Source organism: Rutidosis leptorrhynchoides, chromosome 7, assembly GCF_046630445.1.
Source record: "Rutidosis leptorrhynchoides isolate AG116_Rl617_1_P2 chromosome 7, CSIRO_AGI_Rlap_v1, whole genome shotgun sequence".
Taxonomy (NCBI): domain Eukaryota; kingdom Viridiplantae; phylum Streptophyta; class Magnoliopsida; order Asterales; family Asteraceae; genus Rutidosis; species Rutidosis leptorrhynchoides.
Window position 1 is genome coordinate 365374239 of NC_092339.1, and position 25828 is coordinate 365400066.

The following is a 25828-nucleotide window of genomic DNA, read 5'->3' on the forward strand; positions in this document are numbered from 1 at the left end:
GTGTATAAATACATATTAAAACACTACATGTATATACATTTTAACTGAGTCGTTAAGTCATCGTTAGTCGTTACATGTAAGTGTTGTTTTGAAACCTTTAGGTTAACGATCTTGTTAAATATTGTTAACCCAATGTTTATAATATCAAATGAGATTTTAAATTATTATATTATCATGATATTATCATGTATGAATATCTCTTAATATGATATATATACATTAAATGTCTTTACAACGATAATCGTTACATATATGTCTCGTTTAAAAATCATTAAGTTAGTAGTCTTGTTTTTACATATGTAGTTCATTGTTAATATACTTAATGATATGTTTACTTATCATAGTATCATGTTAACTATATATATATATCCATATATATGTCATCATATAGTTTTTACAAGTTTTAACATTCGTGAATCACCGGTCAACTTGGGTGGTCAATTGTCTATATGAAACATATTTCAATTAATCAAGTCTTAACAAGTTTGATTGCTTAACATATTGGAAACATTTAATCATGTAAATATCAATCTCAATTAATATATATAAACATGGAAAAGTTCGGGTCACTACAGAAAGTGCCACAAGTTCAAAAAGATTGGAAACTGGACTGTTTGATTTACACAATTCCAATGCTCCTGGGGAATCCAAGCAGCCGTCTTATGATGTTCATGCGCACGTAAGGGACGCGTTGGAGAAAGTAGGTATTGATGAGGTGGAAAAGTCCCAAGATGGCACGCGAATTAACCCTAGCAGTTGGTCTGATGCTTTTGAGAATAAAAACGGTATGGATTGTTGTCAGACTAAGACTAATCATGTACTAGATGAAGCCAGGCCCATTGTTACTTTAAGTGGCCCAAATATTACCATTAACCCAATAAATGACAATTCCATTGACTTTGATGCGAGCATCTGGGAACCTAACAAGTTTCAAAATATATTTGGGCCACCTAAGTCTGATTGTGTGGGCCTTGAAGGGGATTCGTTTCTGCAACTGGACAATTTTAATGAAAACGTAAACGCTTTCAAGAACTCTATAGATCAATGTGTCAAACCAAGAGCTAGGGTAAAATGCTCGATTAAATTGAAACACAGTGAGTCAAATTCAATAGATACCTGGAAAAAATTGCGTAATTGGAAGAATTCATCCCGTATTTCAAAAGCTAAAGAATTGGCAAGAATCAAATTTGGTAAGAAAACTGACACCTTATCAGGGAATTAGAGGGCTCATGAGGTGTCAATTGTGGAGCTGTTAAGCTCAAAATCCAGGAGACATGAATCGCTTTTGCAAGATTTATCGGATGATAGTATCAATTTGTGTGATTATGCTAAACTTTTGGGGTTCACTAATGATCCCATCGCTTAAGATCGAGTAGAGGGGCCTGTGTGTCGTGTTTTTTGTTGTCCAATGAAGATGCTCACTGTTAATATTCGGGGCCTTAAAAAAAAGGCAAAGTGGGTTGGTTTCGGGAGCTTGTTGCGAAGTCAAACCCAATGGTTGCAATTATCCAAGAAACAAAATGTAGATCGTTGAATGATTGGTGGGTTGATCGTATGTGGGGTTCAAGTAACTACGGGTATGCTGTTAAAAATTCGCTTGGTAAAGCTGGTGGTCTTCTTACTATATGGGACTCGAGTGTATTCTCGGCTTGTCACGCATTTGAAGGGGAATTTTTCTTCTCTATTAAAGGTAAGCTTGTTGGTTTTGAGTCTGATATCATTATCGTCAATGCATATTAAAATGTCCCGTTCTTATTGATTAAAAACGTTCCATATTAATTGATTTCGTTGCGAGGTTTTGACCTCTATATGAGACGTTTTTCAAAGACTGCATTCATTTTTAAAACAAACCATAACCTTTATTTCATAAATAAAGGTTTAAAAAGCGTTACGTAGATTATCAAATAATGATAATCTAAAATATCCTGTTTACACACGACCATTACATAATGGTTTACAATACAAATATGTTACATCGAAATCAGTTTCTTGAATGCAGTTTTTACACAATATCATACAAACATGGACTCCAAATCTTGTCCTTATTTTAGTATGCAACAGCGGAAGCTCTTAGTATTCACCTAAGAATAAACATGCTTTAAACGTCAACAAAAATGTTGGTGAGTTATAGGTTTAACCTATATATATCAAATCGTAACAATAGACTGCAAGATTTCATATTTCAATACACATCCCATACATAGAGATAAAAATCATTCATATGGTGAACACCTAGTAACCGACATTAACAAGATGCATATATAAGAATATCCCCATCATTCCGGGACACCCTTCGGATATGATATAAATTTCGAAGTACTAAAGCATCCGGTACTTTGGATGGGGTTTGTTAGGCCCAATAGATCTATCTTTAGGATTCGCGTCAATTAGGGTGTCTGTTCCCTAATTATTAGATTACCAGACTTAATAAAAAGGGGCATATTCGATTTCGATAATTCAACCATAGAATGTAGTTTCACGTACTTGTGTCTATTTTGTAAATCATTTATAAAACCTGCATGTATTCTCATCCCAAAAATATTAGATTTTAAAAGTGGGACTATAACTCACTTTCACAGATTTTTACTTCGTCGGGAAGTAAGACTTGGCCACTGGTTGATTCACGAACCTATAACAATATATACATATATATCAAAGTATGTTCAAAATATATTTACAACACTTTTAATATATTTTGATGTTTTAAGTTTATTAAGTCAGCTGTCCTCGTTAGTAACCTACAACTAGTTGTCCACAGTTAGATGTACAGAAATAAATCGATAAATATTATCTTGAATCAATTCACGACCCAGTGTATACGTATCTCAGTATTGATCACAACTCAAACTATATATATTTTGGAATCAACCTCAACCCTGTATAGCTAACTCCAACATTCACATATAGAGTGTCTATGGTTGTTCCGAAATATATATAGATGTGTCGACATGATAGGTCGAAACATTGTATACATGTCTATGGTATCTCAAGATTACATAATATACAATACAAGTTGATTAAGTTATGGTTGGAATAGATTTGTTACCAATTTTCACGTAGCTAAAATGAGAAAAATTATCCAATCTTGTTTTACCCATAACTTCTTCATTTTAAATCCGTTTTGAGTGAATCAAATTGCTATGGTTTCATATTGAACTCTATTTTATGAATCTAAATAGAAAAAGTATAGGTTTATAGTCGGAAAAATAAGTTACAAGTCGTTTTTGTAAAGGTAGTCATTTCAGTCGAAAGAACGACGTCTAGATGACCATTTTAGAAAACATACTTCCACTTTGATTTTAACCATAATTTTTGGATATAGTTTCATGTTCATAATAAAAATCATTTTCCCAGAATAACAACTTTTAAATCAAAGTTTATCATAGTTTTTAATTAACTAACCCAAAACAGCCCGCGGTGTTATTACGAAGGCGTAAATCCGGTTTTACGGTGTTTTTCGTGTTTTCAGGTTTTAAATCATTAAGTTAGCATATCATATAGATATATAACATGTGTTTAGTTGATTTTAAAAGTCAAGTTAGAAGGATTAACTTTTATTTGCGAACAAGTTTAGAATTAACTAAACTATGTTCTAGTGATTACAAGTTTAAACCTTCGAATAAGATAACTTTATATGTATGAATCAAATGATGTTATGAACATCATTACTACCTTAAGTTCCTTGGATAAACTTACTGGAAAAGAGAAAAATAGATTTAGCTTCAACGGATCCTTGGATGGCTCGAAGTTCTTGAAGCAGAATCATGACACGAAAACAAGTTCAAGTAAGATCATCACTTGAAATAAGATTGTTATAGTTATAGAAATTGAACCAAAGTTTGAATATGATTATTACCTTGTATTAGAATGATAACCTACTGTAAGAAACAAAGATTTCTTGAGGTTGGATGATCACCTTACAAGATTGGAAGTGAGCTAGCAAACTTGAAAGTATTCTTGATTTTATGTAAATAGAACTTGTAGAATTTATGAAGAACACTTAGAACTTGAATATAGAACTTGAGAGAGATCAATTAGATGAAGAAAATTGAAGAATGAAAGTGTTTGTAGGTGTTTTTGGTCGTTGGTGTATGGATTAGATATAAAGGATATGTAATTTTGTTTTCATGTAAATAAGTCATGAATGATTACTCATATTTTTGTAATTTTATGAGATATTTCATGCTAGTTGCCAAATGATGGTTCCTACATGTGTTAGGTGACTCACATGGGCTGCTAAGAGCTGATCATTGGAGTGTATATACCAATAGTACATACATCTAAAAGCTGTGTATTGTACGAGTACGAATACGGGTGCATACGAGTAGAATTGTTGATGAAACTGAACGAGGATGTAATTGTAAGCATTTTTGTTAAGTAGAAGTATTTTGATAAGTGTCTTGAAGTCTTTTAAAAGTGTATGAATACATATTAAAACACTACATGTATATACATTTTAACTGAGTCGTTAAGTCATCGTTAGTCGTTACATGTAAATGTTGTTTTGAAACCTTTAGGTTAACGATCTTGTTGAATATTGTTAACCCATTGTTTATTATAACAAATGAGATGTTAAATTGTTATATTATCATGATATTATGATATATAATATATCTTAGTATGATATATATACAGTTAAATGTCATTACAACGATAATCGTTACATATATGTCTCGTTTCGAAATCATTAAGTTAGTAGTCTTATTTTTACATATGTATTTCATTGTTAATACACTTAATAATATATTTACTTATCATTTAACATAATTAACCAAGTGTATCAATATTTTAATATGATTCATATGTACCTAGTAAGACGTTGTTATAACGATAATCGTTATATATATCGTTTTCGAGTTTCTTAAATTAATAGTCTCATTTTTATGTATATAACTCATTGTTAAAATACCTAATGAGATACATACTTATAATAAAATCATGTTAACTATATATATAACCATATATATGTCATCGTATAGTTTTTACAAGTTTTAACGTTCGTGAATCACCGGTCAACTTGGGTGGTCAATTGTCTATATGAAACCTATTTCAATTAATCAAGTCTTAAAAAGTTTGATTGCTTAACATGTTGGAAACACTTAATCATGTAAATAACAATTTCATTTAATATATATATATAAACATGGAAAAGTTCGGGTCACTACAGTACCTACCCGTTAAATAAATTTCGTCCCGAAATTTTAAGCAGTTGGAGGTGTTGACGTATCTTCTAGAAATAAATGCGGGTATTTCTTCTTCATCTGATCTTCATGCTCCCAGGTGAACTCGGGTCCTCTACGATCATTCCATCAAACCTTAACAATTGGTATCTTGTTTTGTTTAAGTCTCTTAACCTCACGATCCATTATTTCGACGGGTTCTTCAATGAATTGAAGTTTTTCATTTATTTGGATTTCGTCCAACGGAATAGTGAGATCTTCTTTAGCAAAACATTTCTTCAAATTTGAGACGTGGAAAGTGTTATGTACAGCCGCGAGTTGTTGAGGTAACTCAAGTCGGTAAGCTACTGGTCCGACACGATCAATAATCTTGAATGGTCCAATATACCTTGGATTTAATTTCCCTTGTTTACCAAATCGAACAACGCCTTTCCAAGGTGCAACTTTAAGCATGGCCATCTCTCCAATTTCAAATTCTATATCTTTTCTTTTAATGTCAGCGTAGCACTTTTGTCGACTTTGGGCGGTTTTCAACCGTTGTTGAATTTGGATGATCTTCTCGGTAGTTTCTTGTATTATCTCCGGACCCGTAATCTGTCTATCCCCCACTTCACTCCAACAAATCGGAGACCTGCACTTTCTACCATAAAGTGCTTCAAACGGCGCCATCTCAATGCTTGAATGGTAGCTGTTGTTGTAGGAAAATTCTGCTAACGGTAGATGTCGATCCCAACTGTTTCCGAAATCAATAACACATGCTCGTAGCATGTCTTCAAGCGTTTGTATCGTCCTTTCGCTCTGCCCATCAGTTTGTGGATGATAGGCAGTACTCATGTCTAGACGAGTTCCAAATGCTTGCTGTAATGTCTGCCAGAATCTTGAAATAAATCTGCCATCCCTATCAGAGATAATAGAGATTGGTATTCCATGTCTGAAGATGACTTCCTTCAAATACAGTCGTGCTAACTTCTCCATCTTGTCATCTTCTCTTATTGGCAGGAAGTGTGCTGATTTGGTGAGACGATCAACTATTACCCAAATAGTATCAAAACCACTTGCAGTCCTTGGCAATTTAGTGATGAAATCCATGGTAATGTTTTCCCATTTCCATTCCGGGATTTCGGGTTGTTGAAGTAGACCTGATGGTTTCTGATGCTCAGCTTTGACCTTAGAACACGTCAAACATTCTCCTACGTATTTAGCAACATTGGCTTTCATACCCGGCCACCAAAAATGTTTCTTGAGATCCTTGTACATCTTCCCCGTTCCAGGATGTATTGAGTATCTGGTTTTATGAGTTCTCTAAGTACCATTTCTCTCATATCTCCAAATTTTGGTACCCAAATCCTTTCAGCCCTATACCGGGTTCCGTCTTCCCGAATATTAAGATGCTTCTCCGATCCTTTGGGTATTTCATCCTTTAAATTTCCCTCTTTTAAAACTCCTTGTTGCGCCTCCTTTATTTGAGTAGTAAGGTTATTATGAATCATTATATTCATAGATTTTACTCGAATGGGTTCTATGTCCTTCCTGCTCAAGGCATCGGCTACCACATTTGCCTTCCCCGGGTGGTAACGAATCTCAAAGTCGTAATCATTCAACAATTCAATCCACCTACGCTGCCTCATATTCAGTTGTTTCTGATTAAATATGTGTTGAAGACTTTTGTGGTCGGTATATATAATACTTTTGACCCCATATAAGTAGTGCCTCCAAGTCTTTAATGCAAAAACAACCGCGCCTAATTCCAAATCATGCGTCGTATAATTTTGTTCATGAATCTTCAATTGTCTAGACGCATAAGCAATCACCTTCGTTCATTGCATTAATACACAACCGAGACCTTGCTTTGATGCGTCACAATAAATCACAAAATCATCATTCCCTTCAGGCAATGACAATATAGGTGTCGTAGTTAGCTTTTTCTTCAATAACTGGAACGCTTTCTCTTGTTCATCCTTCCATTCAAATTTCTTCCCTTTATGCGTTAATGCAGTCAAGGGTTTTGCTATTCTGGAAAAGTCTTGGATGAAGCTTCTGTAGTAACCAGCTAGTCCTAAAAACTGGCGTATGTGTTTCGGAGTTTTCGGGGTTTTCCACTTTTCAACAGTTTCTATCTTTGCCGGATCCACCTTAATACCTTCTTTGTTCACTATGTGACCGAGGAATTGAACTTCTTCCAACCAAAATGCACACTTTGAAAACTTAGCGTACAATTCTTCCTTCCTCAATACTTCTAACACCTTTCTCAAATGTTCACCGTGTTCTTGGTCATTCTTTGAGTAAATAAGTATGTCATCAATGAAAACAATGACAAACTTGTCAAGGTATGGTCCACACACTCGGTTCATAAGGTCCATGAACACAGCTGGTGCATTAGTTAAACCAAACGGCATGACCATAAACTCATAATGACCGTAACGTGTTCTGAAAGCAGTCTTTGGAATATCATCTTCTTTCACCCGCATTTGATGATACCCGAAACGTAAGTCAATCTTTGAATAAATAGACGAGCCTTGTAGTTGATCAAATAAGTCGTCGATTCTCGGTAGTGGGTAGCGGTTCTTGATGGTAAGTTTGTTCAACTCTCGGTAGTCGATACACAACCTGAATGTACCATCTTTCTTCTTGACAAACAAAACAGGAGCTCCCCACGGTGATGTGCTTGGTCGAATAAAACCACGCTTTAAAAGTTCTTGTAATTGGCTTTGCAGTTCTTTCATCTCGCTGGGTGATAGTCTGTAAGGAGCACGAGCTATTGGTGCAGCTCCTGGTACAAGATCTATTTGAAATTCAACAGATCGATGTGGGGGTTATCCCGGTAATTCTTTCAGAAATACATCGGGAAATTCTTTTGTAATGGGAACATCATTATGCTCTTTTCTTCAGTTTGTACTTTCTCAACGTGTGTTAGAACAGCATAGCAACCTTTTCTTATTAGTTTTTGTGCCTTCAGATTACTAATAAGATGTAGCTTCGTGTTGCCCTTTTCTCCGTACACCATTAAGGGTTTTCCTTTTTCTCGTATAATGCGAATTGCATTTTTGTAACAAACGATCTCTGCTTTCACTTCTTTCAACCAGTCCATACCGATTATCACATCAAAACTCCCTAACTCTACTGGTATCAAATCAATCTTAAATGTTTCGCTAACCAGTTTAATTTCTCGATTCCGACATATATTATCTGCTGAAATTAATTTACCATTTGCTAATTCGAGTAAAAATTTACTATCCAAAGGCGTCAATGGATAACTTAATTTAGCACAAAAATCTCTACTCATATAGCTTCTATCTGCACCCGAATCAAATAAAACGTAAGCAGATTTATTGTCAATAAGAAACGTACCCGTAACAAGCTCCGGGTCTTCCTGTGCCTCTGCCGCATTAATATTGAAAACTCTTCCGCGGCCTTGTCCATTCGTGTTCTCCTGGTTATGGCAATTTTTAATAATGTGGCCCGGTTTTCCACATTTATAACAAACTACATTGGCATAACTTGCTCTGACACTACTTGCTCCGCCATTACTCGTTCCGACACCATTTGTTCATTTCGTTCTATTAACCCCTGGTCCGTAGACCTCACACTTCGCCGCGCTATGACCATTTCTTTTACACTTGTTGCAAAATTTGGTGCAGAACCCCGAGTGATACTTTTCACACCTTTGGCATAGCTGCTTCTGATTGTTGTTGTTGTTGCGGTTATTATTGTTGTTGGGATGATTGTTGTAGTTGCTGTTGTTGTTGTTGTTGTTGTTGTTGTTGTTGGGCCGTTTGTTGTAGTTGCGATTGATGTTGCGATTGTTGGGATAATTGTTGCGATTATTGTTGTAATTGCTGTTGTTGTTGTATTGGTGATTCTTATCACCGTTTTCCTCCCACTTTCTTTTGACTTGCTTCACATTGGCCTCTTTAGCAGTCTGTTCTTTAATTCTTTCTTCAATCTGGTTCACTAGTTTGTGAGCCATTCTACATGCCTGTTGTATGGAGGCGGGCTCGTGTGAACTTATATCTTCTTGGATTCATTCCGGTAATCCTTTCACAAACGCGTCGATCTTCTCTTCCTCATCTTCGAACGCTCCCGGACACAATAGGCACAATTCTGTGAATCGTCTTTCGTACGTGGTAATATCAAATCCTTGGGTTCGTAACCCTCTAAGTTCTGTCTTGAGCTTATTGACCTCGGTTCTGGGACGGTACTTCTCGTTCATCAAGTGCTTGAATGCTGACCACGGTAGTGCGTATGCATCATCTTGTCCCACTTGCTATAGATAGGTATTCCACCATGTTAACGTAGAACCTGTGAAGGTATGCGTAGCGTACTTCACTTTGTCCTCTTCAGTACACTTACTTATGGCAAACACCGATTCGACCTTCTCGGTCCACCGTTTCAATCCGATCGGTCCTTCGGTTCCATCAAATTCCAAAGGTTTGCAGGCAGTGAATTCTTTGTAGGTTCATCCTACACGATTTCCTCTACTGCTAGATCCAAGGTTATTGTTGGTATGTAGCGCAGCCTGCACTGCGGCTATGTTTGAAGCTAGAAAAGTACGGAATTCCTCTTCATTCATATTCACGGTGTGTCGAGTAGTCGGTGCCATTTCCTTCAAAATAGTCAAATGGAACAAGTTAATCATACAGAATATTAAGAGTAGTTAATAGTATTTCGTAGCATAATATGAACTCATTTATAAAAGCTTTTTCTTCATATTAGCGTTTTATAAGTTTAAATTCGGGTAGTACCTACCCGTTAAGTTCATACTTAGTAGCTAATATACAATTCAACTACTACAATTCTATATGAAAAACTGATTGTAATAATATTTCGCGTTCAAACTTTTATACAATATTTTACAAACTTACAATACCGCTTATTTTACATAAAGCATGAAATATAGCACACAATAACTTTGATACAAGATAGTTGTGAAGATAATTCTAGCTAGTACACAAGTCGTTCAGCAAAGGCAATAAAGACACGTAATTCATACGTCCAGAAACAAGTCATGCATTCTGGTTTTACTAGGACTACTTCCCATCCTTGGTCTTGTGGAACATAACCGTTATGGCCGTTAATAAGACAGCGTGTTGTAATGTCGTCAAAGGGGCGAGGGTTACGTAATGTCCAACAGTCCCGTAACAATCTAAAAACCTCATTTCTTACCCCAATTACCGACTCCGTCACTTGTGGGAACGTTTTGTTTAATAGTTGTAGCCCGATGTTCTTGTTCTCACTTTGGTGAGAAGCGAACATTACTAACCCGTAAGCATAGCATGCTTCTTTATGTTGCATGTTAGCCGCTTTTTCTAAATCATGAAGTCCTATATTCGGATACATTGAGTCAAAATAATTTCTTAACCCATTGCGTAAAATAGCATTTGGGTTCCCCGCAATATATGCGTCAAAGTAAACACATCGTAACTTATGGGTTTCCCAATGTGATATCCCCCATCTTTCAAACGAAAGTCTCTTATAAACTAAGACATTCTTGGAACGTTCTTCGAATGTCTTACAAACTGATCTCGCCTTAAATAGTTGTGCCGAAGAATTCTGACCGACTCTAGACAAGATTTCATCAATCATGTCTCCGGGTAGGTCTCTTAAAATATTGGATTGTCTATCCATTTTGTGTTTTTAAACTGTAAAATAGACAAGAGTTAGATTCATAAAAAAAATACTTATTAATACAAGCAATTTTTACATATATCATAAAGCATAAGCACACTATATTACATATATTACACCACACGAATACAACTATCTTATTCCGACTCGCTCGTTTCTTCTTCTTCTTCGGTTTTGGTTCGTTTTACCAAGTTTCTAGGGATATATGATGTTCCCCTAATACTAGCTGTCGTTTTCCACAACGGTTTAGAAAAACCTGGTGGTTTAGAGGTTCCCGGGTCATTGTTACATCTTAAGGACTTCAGGGGTTGACGATACATATAAAGTTCATCGGGGTTGGAATTAGATTTCTCTATTTTTATGCCCTTTCCCTTATTATTTTCTTTTGCCTTTTTAAATTCAGTTGGGGTAATTTCTATAACATCATCGGAATTCTCGTCGGAATCCGATTCATCGGAGAATTGGTAATCCTCCCAATATTTTGCTTCCTTGGCGGAAACACCATTGACCATAATTAACCTTGGTCGGTTGGTTGAGGATTTTCTTTTACTTAACCATTTTATTATTTCCCCCACCGGTTCTATTTCTTCATCCGGTTCCGATTCTTCTTCCGGTTCCGATTCTTCTTCCGGTTCCGACTCTTCTTCCGGTTCCTCTTCGGGAACTTGTGAATCAGTCCACGAATCATTCCAATTTACATTTGACTCTTCATTATTATTAGGTGAGTCAATGGGACTTGTTCTAGAGGTAGACATCTATCACATAATATCAAACGCGTTAAGAGATTAATATATCACATAATATTCACATGTTAAAAATATATAGTTTCCAACAAAATTTGTTAAGCAATCATTTTTCAAGTAAACACGGTCGAAGTCCAGACTCACTAATGCATCCTAACAAACTCGATAAGACACACTAATGCAAAATTCTGGTTCTCTAAGACCAACGCTCGGATACCAACTGAAATGTTCCGTTCTTATTGATTAAAAACGTTCCATATTAATTGATTTCGTTGCGAGGTTTTGACCTCTATATGAGACGTTTTTCAAAGACTGCATTCATTTTTAAAACAAACCATAACCTTTATTTCAAAAATAAAGGTTTAAAAAGCTTTACGTAGATTATCAAATAATGATAATCTAAAATATCCTGTTTACACACGACCATTACATAATGGTTTACAATACAAATATGTTACATCGAAATCAGTTTCTTGAATGCAGTTTTTACACAATATCATACAAACATGGACTCCAAATCTTGTCCTTATTTTAGTATGTAACAGCAGAAGCTCTTAGTATTCACCTGAGAATAAACATGCTTTAAACGTCAACAAAAATGTTGGTGAGTTATAGGTTTAACCTATATATATCAAATCGTAACAATAGACCGCAAGATTTCATATTTCAATACACATCCCATACATAGAGATAAAAATCATTCATATGGTGAACACCTGGTAACCGACATTAACAAGATGCATATATAAGAATATCCCCATCATTCCGGGACACCCTTCGGATATGATATAAATTTCGAAGTACTAAAGCATCCGGTACTTTGGATGGGGTTTGTTAGGCCCAATAGATCTATCTTTAGGATTCGAGTCAATTAGGGTGTCTGTTCCCTAATTCTTAGATTACCAGACTTAATAAAAAGGGGCATATTCGATTTCGATAATTCAACCATAGAATGTAGTTTCACGTACTTGTGTCTATTTTGTAAATCATTTATAAAACCTGCATGTATTCTCATCCCAAAAATATTAGATTTTAAAAGTGGGACTATAACTCACTTTCACAGATTTTTACTTCGTCAGGAAGTAAGACTTGGCCACTGGTTGATTCACGAACCTATAACAATACATACATATATATCAAAGTATGTTCAAAATATATTTACAACACTTTTAATATATTTTGATGTTTTAAGTTTATTAAGTCAGCTGTCCTCGTTAGTAACCTACAACTAGTTGTCTACAGTTAGATGTACAGAAATAAATCGATAAATATTATCTTGAATCAATCCACGACCCAGTGTATACGTATTTCAGTATTGATCACAACTCAAACTATATATATTTTGGAATCAACCTCAACCCTGTATAGCTAACTCCAACATTCACATATAGAGTGTCTATGGTTGTTTCGAAATATATATAGATGTGCCGACATGATAGGTCGAAATATTGTATATGTGTCTATGGTATCTCAAGATTACATAATATACAATACAAGTTGATTAAGTTATGGTTGGAATAGATTTGTTACCAATTTTCATGTAGCTAAAATGAGAAAAATTATCCAATCTTGTTTTACCCATAACTTCTTCATTTTAAATCCGTTTTGAGTGAATCAAATTGCTATGGTTTCATATTGAACTCTATTTTATGAATATAAACAGAAAAAGTATAGGTTTATAGTCGGAAAAATAAGTTACAAGTCATTTTTGTAAAGGTAGTCATTTCAGTCGAAAGAACGACGTCTAGATGACCATTTTAGAAAACATACTTCCACTTTGAGTTTAACCATAATTTTTGGATATAGTTTCATGTTCATAATAAAAATCATTTTCACATAATAACAACTTTTAAATCAAAGTTTATCATGGTTTTTAATTAACTAACCCAAAACAGCCCGCGGTGTTACTACGACGGCGTAAATCCGGTTTTACGGTGTTTTTCGTGTTTCCAGGTTTTAAATCATTAAGTTAGCATATAATATAGATATAGAACATGTGTTTAGTTGATTTTGAAAGTCAAGTTAGAAGGATTAACTTTTATTTGCGAACAAGTTTAGAATTAACTAAACTATGTTCTAGTGATTACAAGTTTAAACCTTCGAATAAGATAGCTTTATATGTATGAATCGAATGATGTTATGAACATCATTAATACCTTAAGTTCCTTGGATAAACCTACTGGAAAAGAGAAAAATGGATCTAGCTTCAACGGATCCTTGGATGGCTCGAAGTTCTTGAAGCAGAATCATGACACGAAAACAAGTTCAAGTAAGATCATCACTTGAAATAAGATTGTTATAGTTATAGAAATTGAACCAAAGTTTGAATATGATTATTAACTTGTATTAGAATGATAACCTACTGTAAGAAACAAAGATTTCTTGAGGTTGGATGATCACCTTACAAGATTGGAAGTGAGCTAGCAAACTTGAAAGTATTCTTGATTTTATGTAACTAGAACTTGTAGAATTTATGAAGAACACTTAGAACTTGAAGATAGAACTTGAGAGAGATCAATTAGATGAAGAAAATTTAAGAATGAAAGTGTTTTTTAGGTGTTTTTGGTCGTTGGTGTATGGATTAGATATAAAGGATATGTAATTTTGTTTTCATGTAAATAAGTCATGAATGATTACTCATATTTTTGTAATTTTATGAGATATTTCATGCTAGTTGCCAAATGATGGTTCCCACATGTGTTAGGTGACTCACATGGGCTGCTAAGAGCTGATCATTGGAGTGTATATACCAATAGTACATACATCTAAAAGCTGTGTATTGTACGAGTACGAATACGGGTGCATACGAGTAGAATTGTTGATGAAACTGAACGAGGATGTAATTGTAAGCATTTTTGTTAAGTAGAAGTATTTTGATAAGTGTCTTGAAGTCTTTCAAAATTGTATGAATACATATTAAAACACTACATGTATATACATTTTAACTGAGTCGTTAAGTCATCGTTAGTCGTTACATGTAAATGTTGTTTTGAAACCTTTAGGTTAACGATCTTGTTGAATGTTGTTAACCCATTGTTTATTATAACAAATGAGATGTTAAATTGTTATATTATCATGATATTATAATATATAATACATCTTAGTATGATATATATATAGTTAAATGTCGTTACAACGATAATCGTTACATATATGTCTCGTTTCGAAATCATTAAGTTAGTAGTCTTATTTTTACATATGTATTTCATTGTTAATACACTTAATAATATATTTACTTATCATTTAACATAATTAACCAAGTGTATCAATATCTTAATATGATTCATATGTACCTAGTAAGACGTTGTTATAACGATAATCGTTATATATATCGTTTTCGAGTTTCTTAAATTAATAGTCTCATTTTTATGTATATAACTCATTGTTAAAATACCTAATGAGATACATACTTATAATAAAATCATGTTAACTATATATATAACCATATATATGTCAACGCATAGTTTTTACAAGTTTTAACGTTCGTGAATCACCGGTCAACTTGGGTGGTCAATTGCCTATATGAAACCTATTTCAATTAATCAAGTCTTAACAAGTTTGATTGCTTAACATGTTGGAAACACTTAATCATGTAAATAACAATTTCATTTAATATATATATATATATATATATATATATATATATATATATATATATATATATATATATATATATATATATATATATATATATATATATAAACATGGAAAAGTTCGGGTCACTACACATATGGCCCACATGGGGATGATAAAAATAAATGATTCTGGGCCAGGTTAGATGATCTCATGAAGATTGATAATGTGGAATGGATTTTGGGTGGTGATTTCAATGAAGTTAGGAATAGTATAGAAAGACAAAACACTCAATTTTGTGCTAGAAGAGCATCGAATTTTAAAAATTTCATTCAAAGCAACGGCCTTGTTGAGATCCCACTGGTGGGTAAAAGATACACCCGCATAAGTGACGATGGTACTCAGTTTAGTAAGCTCGACCGTTTCTTCGTTTCTAACACTCTTTTTTCTCACTGGGATTGTTTATCAGTCATTCTTCTCGATAGAAAGCTTTCGGATCATTCCCCTCTTCTTCTCAAAAATGGTCAAATTGATTTCGGGCCAAAACCCATTAGGATCTTTAACTCGTGGCTGGAGGAAAAAGGGGCTGAGGAGATCATTATCAATGCTTGGAATGATCAGATTAAAGGGCATAGGTTAGATTGCATCTTTAGACTTAAGCTTAAACGTGTGAAAGAAAGGTTAAAAGAATGGAGCAAGCAATCGTTTGGAAGGATCAATGAGGAGTTAAGAGAGCTAGGGTTAAGTAACCAAGTTTAGGAAACTCAAGCTGAATCTAGGAGTCTTAATGATCAAGAAAGGTTAGATTGGATGAATGTGAGAAGCATTTGGTTGAAAAAAGACCGGGACAAGAGAAATATGCTTAAGCAAAAGGCGAGGTTAAAATGGTCGGTTGAGGGAGATGAGAATTCAAGATATTTTCATTCTGTGATTAAGAGAAGGAACAACAAAAATAATTTGCGTGGGCTTTATATTAATGGTGAGTGGCAGGAAGATCTGAATACTATCAAGGAGGAGGTTCATCGCTTTTTTAGTTCTTTCTATACTGATCATGGTTGTGTTAAGCTCAGCTTTGCAGGTTTTGAAACACAAAAAATTTCATCAGATGATGCTACAACTCTGGAAGTCCCATTCAAAGAAGAAGAGGTTTGGGAGACTATAAAAAGTTGCGGATCTTCAAAGGCTCACGGACCCGACGGTATTAATTTCTTGTTTTACAAAAAGTTTTGGTGGCTTATTAAAAACCATCTTATGAATGCCCTTCATTGGTTTTGGGAAAAATGTGAAATTTCTCAAGGGTGTAATGCATCCTTTATTACTTTAGTCCCGAAGAAGTCCGACCCGATGTGTTTAAAAGATTATCGACCAATAAGTCTTATCGGTAGTTATTATAAAATTATAGCAAAGATTCTCTCTTTAAGACTTAGAAGGGTAATTGATAAAATTGTGGGGTTGGAGCGAAGTGCGTTTGTTAAGGGTAGGTCAATTTTAGATAGCATTCTTATCGGTAATGAGCTTGTCGAAGATGTTAAGAGAAGGAACGCAAAATGTTGTATTTTCAAAGCGGACATTGAGAAAGCTTTTGATAGTGTAAATTGGAAGTTTTTGATTGATATCATGGTAAATATGGGTTTTGGTGAAAAGTGGAGGAAGTGGATGTACACATGTTTCCAATCGGCTTCTATATCGGTTTTGGTTAACGGTTCGCCCACCAAGGAATTTACGCTTCAACGAGGTATTAGACAAGGCGATCCTCTTTCCCCTTATTTATTTATCATTGCAAGTGAAGGGTTGAATTTGTTAACTAATATTGCGATCAGGGATGGTCTGCTTAGAGGAGTCGATATTGGTAAAAATAAAGTCAATATTTCACATTTGCAATTCGCCGACGATACTATCTTTTTTGGAGATTGGAGTAGAAAAAATATAAGTAACATTCATAAAACCCTCGCATGCTTTGAGAAAGTATCGGGTTTGAAAGTTAATATGGCGAAAAGCTCTTTGTTTGGTGTTGGGGTGAATCGGGCTAATGTAATTAATATGGCTCGTGTAGTGACCTGAACTTTTCCATGTTTATATATATTAAATGAAATTGTTATTTACATGATTAAGTGTTTCCAACATGTTAAGCAATCAAACTTATTAAGACTTGATTAATTGAAATAGGTTTCATATAAAAAATTGACCACCCAAGTTGACCGGTGATTCATGAACGTTAAAACTTGTAAAAACTATATGATGACATATATATGATTATATATATATATAGTTAACATGATATTATGATAAGTAAGTATCCCATTAGGTATTTTAACAATGAGTTATATACATAAAATTGAGTTTATTGAATTAAGAAACTCGAAACGATATATATAACGATTATCGTTATAACAACGTCTTACTAAATACATATGAATCATATTAAGATATTGTTACACTATGTTTAATCATGATAAATGATAAGTAAACATGTCATTAAGTGTATTAACAATGAACTACATATGTAAAAACAAGACTACTAACGTAATGATTTCGAAACGAGACATATATGTAACGATTATCGTTGTAACAACATTTAACTGTATATATATCATACTAAGATATATTAATATATCATAATATCATGATAATGTAATAATTTAACATCTCTTTAGATATAATAAACAATGGGTTAACAACATTTAATAAGATCGTTAACCTAAAGGTTTCAAAACAACATTTACATGTAACGACTAACGATGACTTAACGACTCAGTTAAAATGTATATACATGTAGTGTTTTAATATGTATTCATACACTTTTGAAAGACTTCAAACACTTATCAAAATACTTCTACTTAACAAAAATGCTTACAATTACATCCTCGTTCAGTTTCATCAACAATTCTACTCGTATGCACCCGTATTCGTACTCGTACAATACACAGCTTTTAGATGTATGTACTATTGGTATATACACTCCAATGATCAGCTCTTAGCAGCCCATGTGAGTCACCTAAAACATGTGGAAACCATCATTTGGCAACTAGCATGAAATATCTCATAAAATTACAAAAATATTAGTAATCATTCATGACTTATTTACATGTAAACAAAATTACATATCCTTTATATCTAATCCATATAAAAATAACCAAAACACCTACAAACACTTTAATTCTTCAATTTTATTTATCTAATTAATCTCTCTCAAGTTCTATCTTCAAGTTCTAAGTGTTCTTCATAAATTCTATAAGTTCTAGTTTCATAAAATCAAGAATACTTCCAAGTTTGCTAGCTTACTTCCAATCTTGTAAAGTGATCATCCAACCTCAAGAAATCTTTCTTATTTACAGTAAGATATCTTTCTAATATAAGGTAATACTCATATTCAAACTTTGATTCAATTTCTATAACTATAACAATCTTATTTCGAGTGGAAATCTTACTTGAACTTGTTTTCGTGTCATGATTCTGCTTCAAGAACTTTCAAGCCATCCAAGGATCCTTTGAAGCTAGATCTATTTTTTCCATTTTCAGTAGGTTTATCCACAAAACCTGAGGTAGTAATGATGTTCATAACATCATTCGATTCATATATATAAAACTACCTTATTCAAAGATTTAAACTTGAAATCACTAGAACATAGTTTAGTTAATTCTAAACTTGTTCGCAAACAAAAGTTAATCCTTCTAACTTGACTTTTAAAATCAACTAAACACATGTTCTATATCTATATGATATGCTAACTTAATGATTTAAAACCTGGAAACACGAAAAACTCCGTAAAACCGGACATACGCCGTCGTAGTAACACGGCGGGCTGTTTTGGGTTTGATAATTAAAAACTATGATAAACTTTGATTTAAAAGTTGTTCTTTTGGGAAAATGATTTTTCTTATGAACATGAAACTATATCTAAAAATCATGGTTAAACTCAAAGTGGAAGTATGTTTTTCAAAATGGTCATCAAGACATCGTTCTTTCGACTGAAATGACTATCTCTTACAAAAATAACTTGTAACTTATATTTCCAACTATAAACCTATACTTTTTCTATTTAGATTCATAAAATAGAGTTCAATATGAAACCATAGCAATTTTATTCACTCAAAACGGATTTAAAACGAAGAAGTTATGGGTAAAACAAGATTGGATTTTTTTTATTGTTGTAGCTACGGGAATTATTGTAACAATTCTATACAAATCATATCCTAGATAACTTATATTGTATTATATATGTATTCTAATATATTATGTAATCTTGGGATACCATAGACACGTATGCAAATGTTTTGACATATCATATCGACCCATGTATATATATTATTTGGAACAACCATAGACACTCTATATGCAGTAATGTTTGAGTTAGCTATACAGGGTTGAGGTTGATTCCAAAAATATATATACTTTGAGTTGTGATCTAGCCTGAGACGTGTATACACTGGGTCGTGGATTGATTCAAGATAATATATATCAATTTATTTCTGTACATCTAACTATGGACAACTAGTTGTATGTTACTAACGAGGACAGCTGACTTAATAAACTTAAAACATCAAAATGTATTAAAAATGTTGTAAATATATTTTGAACATACTTTGATATATATATACGTATATATTTGTTATAGGTTCGTGAATCGACCAGTGGCCAAGTCTTACTCCCGACGAAGTAAAAAATCTGTGAAAGTGAGTTATAGTCCCACTTTTAAAATCTAATATTTTGGAATGAGAATACATGCAGTTTTATAAATGTTTTACGAAATAGACACAAGTAAATGAAACTACATTATATGGGTGAATGATCGAAGCCGAATATGCCCCTTTTGCTTGGTAGACTAAGAATTAGTAAACCGATCTACTAATTGACGCGAATCCTAAAGATAGATCTATTGGGCCTAACGAACCCCATCCAAAGTACCGGATGCTTTAGTACTTCAAATTCGTTTTTATCATGTCCGAAGAATTTCCCGGAATGATAGGGGATATTCTTATATGCATCTTGTTAATGTCGGTTACCAGGTGTTCACCATATGAATGATTTTTATCTCTATGTATGGGATGTATATTGAAATATGAAATCTTGTGGTCTATTATTATGATTTGATAATATATAGGTTAAACCTATAACTCACCAACATTTTTGTTGACGTTTTAAGCATGTTTATTCTCAAGTGATTATTAAGAGCTTTCGTTGTTGCATACTAAAATAAGGACAAGATTTGGAGTCCATGCTTGTATGATATTATGTAAAAACTGCATTCAAGAAACTTATTTTTGATGTAATATATTCTTATTGTAAACCATTATGTAATGGTCGTATGAAAACGGTATATTTTAGATTATCATTATTTGATAATCTACGTAATGCTTTTTAAACCTTTATAGATAATGGTTGTTTTAAAAATGAATGCAGTCTTTGAAAAACGTCTCATATAGAGGTCAAAACCTCGCGACGAAATCAATTAATATGGAACGTTTATAATCAATATGAACGGGACATTTCAGCTCGGTCATTTAGTTGTAATGCGGGTAAATTACCTTTTACCTATCTCGGTATGCCTATTGGGTAGAATATGTGTAAAAAAGAAGCTTGGGATGTAGTGGTTAAAAAATTTAGAAAACGATTTTCGGTATGGAAAACTAGAACGTTGTCATTCGGTGGGAGGTTAACTCTCATTAAAGCGGTTCTTAGTAGTTTGCCCCTTTATTTCTTCTCTCTGTTTCGTGCTCCATCGAACGTCCTCAACCTTCTCGAAAGTATGCGCTGTAAGTTTTTCTGGGGCGGGTCCGGGGGATAATTCAAAACTTGCATGGGTTAAATGGGATGCTATTCTTCATCCTTATGGGGTGGGTGGGCTGAATATCGGGTCTTTAAAATCTAAAAACTTGTCTCTTTTAGGGAAATGGTGGTGGCGTTTTAGGGTTGAACAAAACTCCCTTTGGGTCAACGTTATAAAAAGTATTTATGGGCGGGATGGGGGGGTTGGGGAATCTTATTACTAACAAGTCGCTTCATGTTAAACATCGTTCAACATGGTGGAATATAATTAAAGTCGGCACAGATTTCAGCAAGATGGGAATTAATATCGAAGATTTTTTTGTTAGAAAGATTGGAGATGGGCGTGATATTCGGTTTTGGGATGACCTTTGGCTTGGCTCTACTCGCCTTAGGGATGATTTCCCAAGACTATACAGGTTGGAATGTAACAAAGAGGTTCGGGTTTGTGATCGGGTTTCGATGATTAATGAGGTGGTGGCATGTACGTGGGATTGGAGCAGAACCATATCAGGAAGGCTCATTGGTGAACAAGAAAGGTTTGTGAACAGAATCATGAATAGCGCTAAGATTGGAGTTGGCATCAGTAAGTGGGTGTGTAACATAAATGGGAAAGAAGACTACTTTTCTTGCTTGGTTTCAAAGATAATTGATGAGAAAATTCTTCCCGGGAGCCCTAATGATCCCGAAACCCTTCGAAACAAGTTTATACCGCAAAAAATAGGTATTTTTGTGTGGAGGGTTTTGAGATCACGTGTCCTGGTTAGACTTGAGCTTGAGAAACGTGGCACTGAAATTGATTATAATCTTTGTCCAATGTGTGATAAGGATGTAGAATCGGTGGAGCATGCTATAGTTTCATGTATTATTGCAAAAGAAGTTTGGGAAGGTGTGTACAAATGGTGGGGTAAGTGTAATCCGAGTAATTTATCTATATCGAACTCATTCTTAGGAATTGAGATCAATGGTCTCTCGGGTTTTTCTAAATCAATTTGGCAAGCAATCGAGTGGGTTACGGGTTACCATATATGGAAAAATAGAAATCAAAAGGTGTTTCATAACGATAGTTGGGCGGCATCAAAGATAGTTAGTGAGATTCAAGTTAAATCGTTCGAGTGGATAAAGAATCGTTCGGGTTTGCGATCATTCGAGTGGCTTCAATGGCTCCTTAATCCGGGCTCGTTATGTTTTCCTCACCAAAACAATCGTGATCCGGGTTAATTTCCAATTGTCTCCTGTAGTGTTCCTTTTTGAGTTTGTGAGCTTATGTTTGTATTTGTGAGTTATAGGTCTTCTGTATATAGCCTTGCATATATGTGGGTTGCAATTGCTTTTGCTCCCACTCATTCCCTTTGTATTTATGTTTTTTCTTTTTAATATAATGTTGCTTTTCAAAAAAAAAAAAAAAAAAAAATTCAAATTCCTTAATTTCTTTCTTAGACCATGAGTTTCAAAAAGTTTGATGTTCTATGAAATATACTAATAAAATCACTTAGTAATCAATACACAATTCCGGGAAATTGTTACCTGATCGTATATCAATTAGCAATCAATACACAATTACGGAAAATTGTTACCATATCGTATATCAATTAGCAAGTATTCAACAATTCGTTCCACATAGAACGATTAATTTGAAGTTCCAAAAATGAGTAATTATCCTAAGTAAAAGTGGGGTTTTGGGAGAATTTTGATTGAGGTAATCTTGCAAATAAAAGTAAACTAAACGATATCGATTGTATCAAGGGCATGTCGTATTGATGATCAATAAGACTATGTAAAGAAGGATTCAAATTGAAAAAATATTCAGAATGTCAATAAATTGCAAACCTTATAGATCTCGAAATAATACACGAGTTCAAGAAAGACGGTAACTAAATCGGAATCAAGAATCAAAATATATGACGTCACTAATCTTGATTATGAAATACAAGGCATTAACAAATCGTAATGGTTATTTGTCATTAGCAACAGACGCTTGCTTGCGAGTAGGGGTGTTCAAAATCGAATATCCAAAAATTCGGATATTCGAATTTCAGATATCCGAAAATTCGGATAGTAAATTTGGTCATCCGATATCTGAATCCGAAATTTCGGATATCCGATTTTCGGATATCCGAAATTTCGGATTCGGATATCGAATTATCCGAATATCCGAACTCAAATGAAAAGTAACAAAAGATCATGAGTTCCAAACTTTGTCTTCACAATTTCTTAAACATATATTAAAAGATAAAATAAATAAATGCAATGTTATTAATAACAATCATAATCATAATACGGAGTACTGGATGGTTATATGCACATGGACCTCATTTAGTAAAAGATCCAAGTTAATTATAAAGATCCAAACAAATGGAGATAAACTAATATGTTAAAGTAAGACACTTGCTCTACAATTATCTCCGTAGATTTCAAATCTTCATGAATGTGTGCACGGTTAATTACATGTTTGGAAATTGATAAACTTCATGAGTCTTTGATATTTTATTTGAGATATACTCCATCTCTCTATATTAGAAGCGAAATTTCTGATGAACAAATGAAGAAGAAAGATTGAAGATGAGATGAAGAGGATAAAGAGGCACATATTTACATTTTTAGATCTAGGGATTTTGTAACGCTATTTGCTATTGCTATACCTTGAATCTGAAATCTAGAATTAAATGGTTTACTGATACGGTCTATTAGAGTCGACTGCTAACTCCTATGATAAAGCCGATTCGAGATGACGAGTCTCCAAAGAAAATAGAGAGAGACAGACTTTTGGCTAACACCAATTTCCATTCATCATATCATTCAAATGATGCAAAGTACAAATTTATGCTAGTGCTATAATAACTACTACTTCGTACTTGCTACGTAATTACCGATAAATGTTGATAACTACTCATGCTACGTGACTACAAAATAAAGTGCTAAACTGCTATCCTAATTAAATAAGAGAACATGGAGTATTTAATTAAATCATGCATGCTAGATATTGTAGTTCGTGGGTCATATGGCTGACCAAATTCCCAACTCACGTATACCCATTATTCCAAGCACGTTCCACATATTCAAATCGTATCAATACCCACCAGTTGAAAATCAACCTTGCCCTCAAGGTTGGAGAAATCTTCTACGGTGGTTTTCGGGGCGGTCATATGAAAGGACATCGAATCTCAACCAATAGCTTTTCGCCGAACCACAAAATCATCGGAATCATCCAAGGAGGTTTCGCTATATTCGTAAACCTTTCAGGAAACACGAGCTTGTTGGGATTCTTTACGATCACATAAACGAAAGAATCATCAATAATGATCGGGGTTGCAAGGTGTGTGTAAACAAATTTGAGATAGGGGTTAATGGTGGCTTATGTGGGTGATTGTTTTGAGGTTGGTGGTGTAAAAATGAACATGGGGTTATCGACCTTGACTTTAAGTGTTGACACATGAGGTGGATGATTGTTTGGTACCATGATTTCATGAGTTGTGGTGACTTCAGTTGGTGGGAGGGTGGTGTTAACAAGAGATGGGATTTCCATTTCATGAGTTGTGATTTCAGTTGGTGGGACGGTGGTATCAACAGGAACTGGTTCGGTGTCGTCTTCAAAGGTGGTGGTGGTGGCGGCAACATTGGTGGTGAGTTTTGAACGGAGAGTGTCGATCAGGGTGTTTGTTTGGTTGTCATTGTTGAACTTGTTCATTTGCCCAAGGAGGGCGGCTAGTCGTAGGTTGATGAGGCGGTTTGTGATGGCGATTGACTCCTCGATGGTGGGAATGGAGTGGCGGGAAGACATGGTGAGTTGGGCAATGAAAGCACCAAATGATACGGTCTATTAGAGTCGACTGCTAACTCCTATGATAAAGCCGATTCGAGATGACGAGTCTCCAAAGAAAATAGAGAGAGACAGACTTTTGGCTAACACCAATTTTCATTCATCATATCATTCAAATGATGCAAAGTACAAATTTATACTAGTGCTATAATAACTACTACTTCGCACTTGCTACGTGATTACCGATAAATGTTGATAACTACTCATGCTACGTGACTACAAAATAAAGTGCTAAACTGCTATCCTAATTAAATAAGAGAACATGGAGTATTTAATTAAATCATGCATGCTAGATATTGTAGTTCGTGGGTCATATGGCTGACCAAATTCCCAACTCACGTACACCCATTATTCCAAGCACGTTCCACATATTCAAATCGTATCATTTACCTTTTTCGGCCCATAAGCCATAAGTCATAACCCAAAACCCACTGGGCCACTAAATGAACTAAAAATAAATACATATATATTAATAATGAGTGTATTTTATTTCGGATATCGGATTATCTGAATATCCGAAAAATTTAACAAATCGATCCGATATCCGAATCCGAAAATCCGGATATCCGAATTTCGGATATCCGAAAATCCGGATATCCGAATTTCGGATATCCGAAAATCCGGATATTCGAATTTCGGATATCCGAAAATCCGGATATCCGAAATTTCAGAAATTTTCGGATCGGGTTTTCGGATAATTCGGATTACAGATTCGGATTCGGATATTATGAACACCCCTATTTGCGAGTGCTTAGGGCAAGTTTGCAACTTTTTGTTTTTTTTTTTTTTTTTGTTTTTTTTTTTTTTTTTTGTTAAATTGTCTTAATCCAAAAGGCGTTGGTTGATTCCCCTTTAAAAATGAACAATGCTAACTAATGGTTAAATTAGAGGATTTAAATTGTACAGTATTTTATAAATAATAAATAATAATTTTTATAAATAAAGAAATGAACCTCTTATCATCGATAAAATATTTTGAATTTAGATTTGGATGATAAATTACTTTTTGACTTACCTTATTTTTTAGGTTTTAAGGAAACACATTTCTTTATCGACATATTTTCGTAAGTAAATATAAATATATTTGCTTTTCTAACTGCGGATAAAAAGAACTACTTGATAT

General features: G+C 34.1%; 1 protein-coding gene across 1 annotated transcript; it reads left to right on the forward strand.

Annotated features, from left to right (window-relative positions):
- The first annotated feature begins 15334 nt into the window (after nt 1-15334).
- LOC139860479 (uncharacterized) lies at nt 15335-15880 on the forward strand. Its single transcript, XM_071849232.1, has one exon. It carries the CDS (start codon nt 15335-15337, stop codon nt 15878-15880), a length of 546 nt encoding a protein of 181 aa, XP_071705333.1.
- The last annotated feature ends 9948 nt before the right edge of the window (nt 15881-25828 follow it).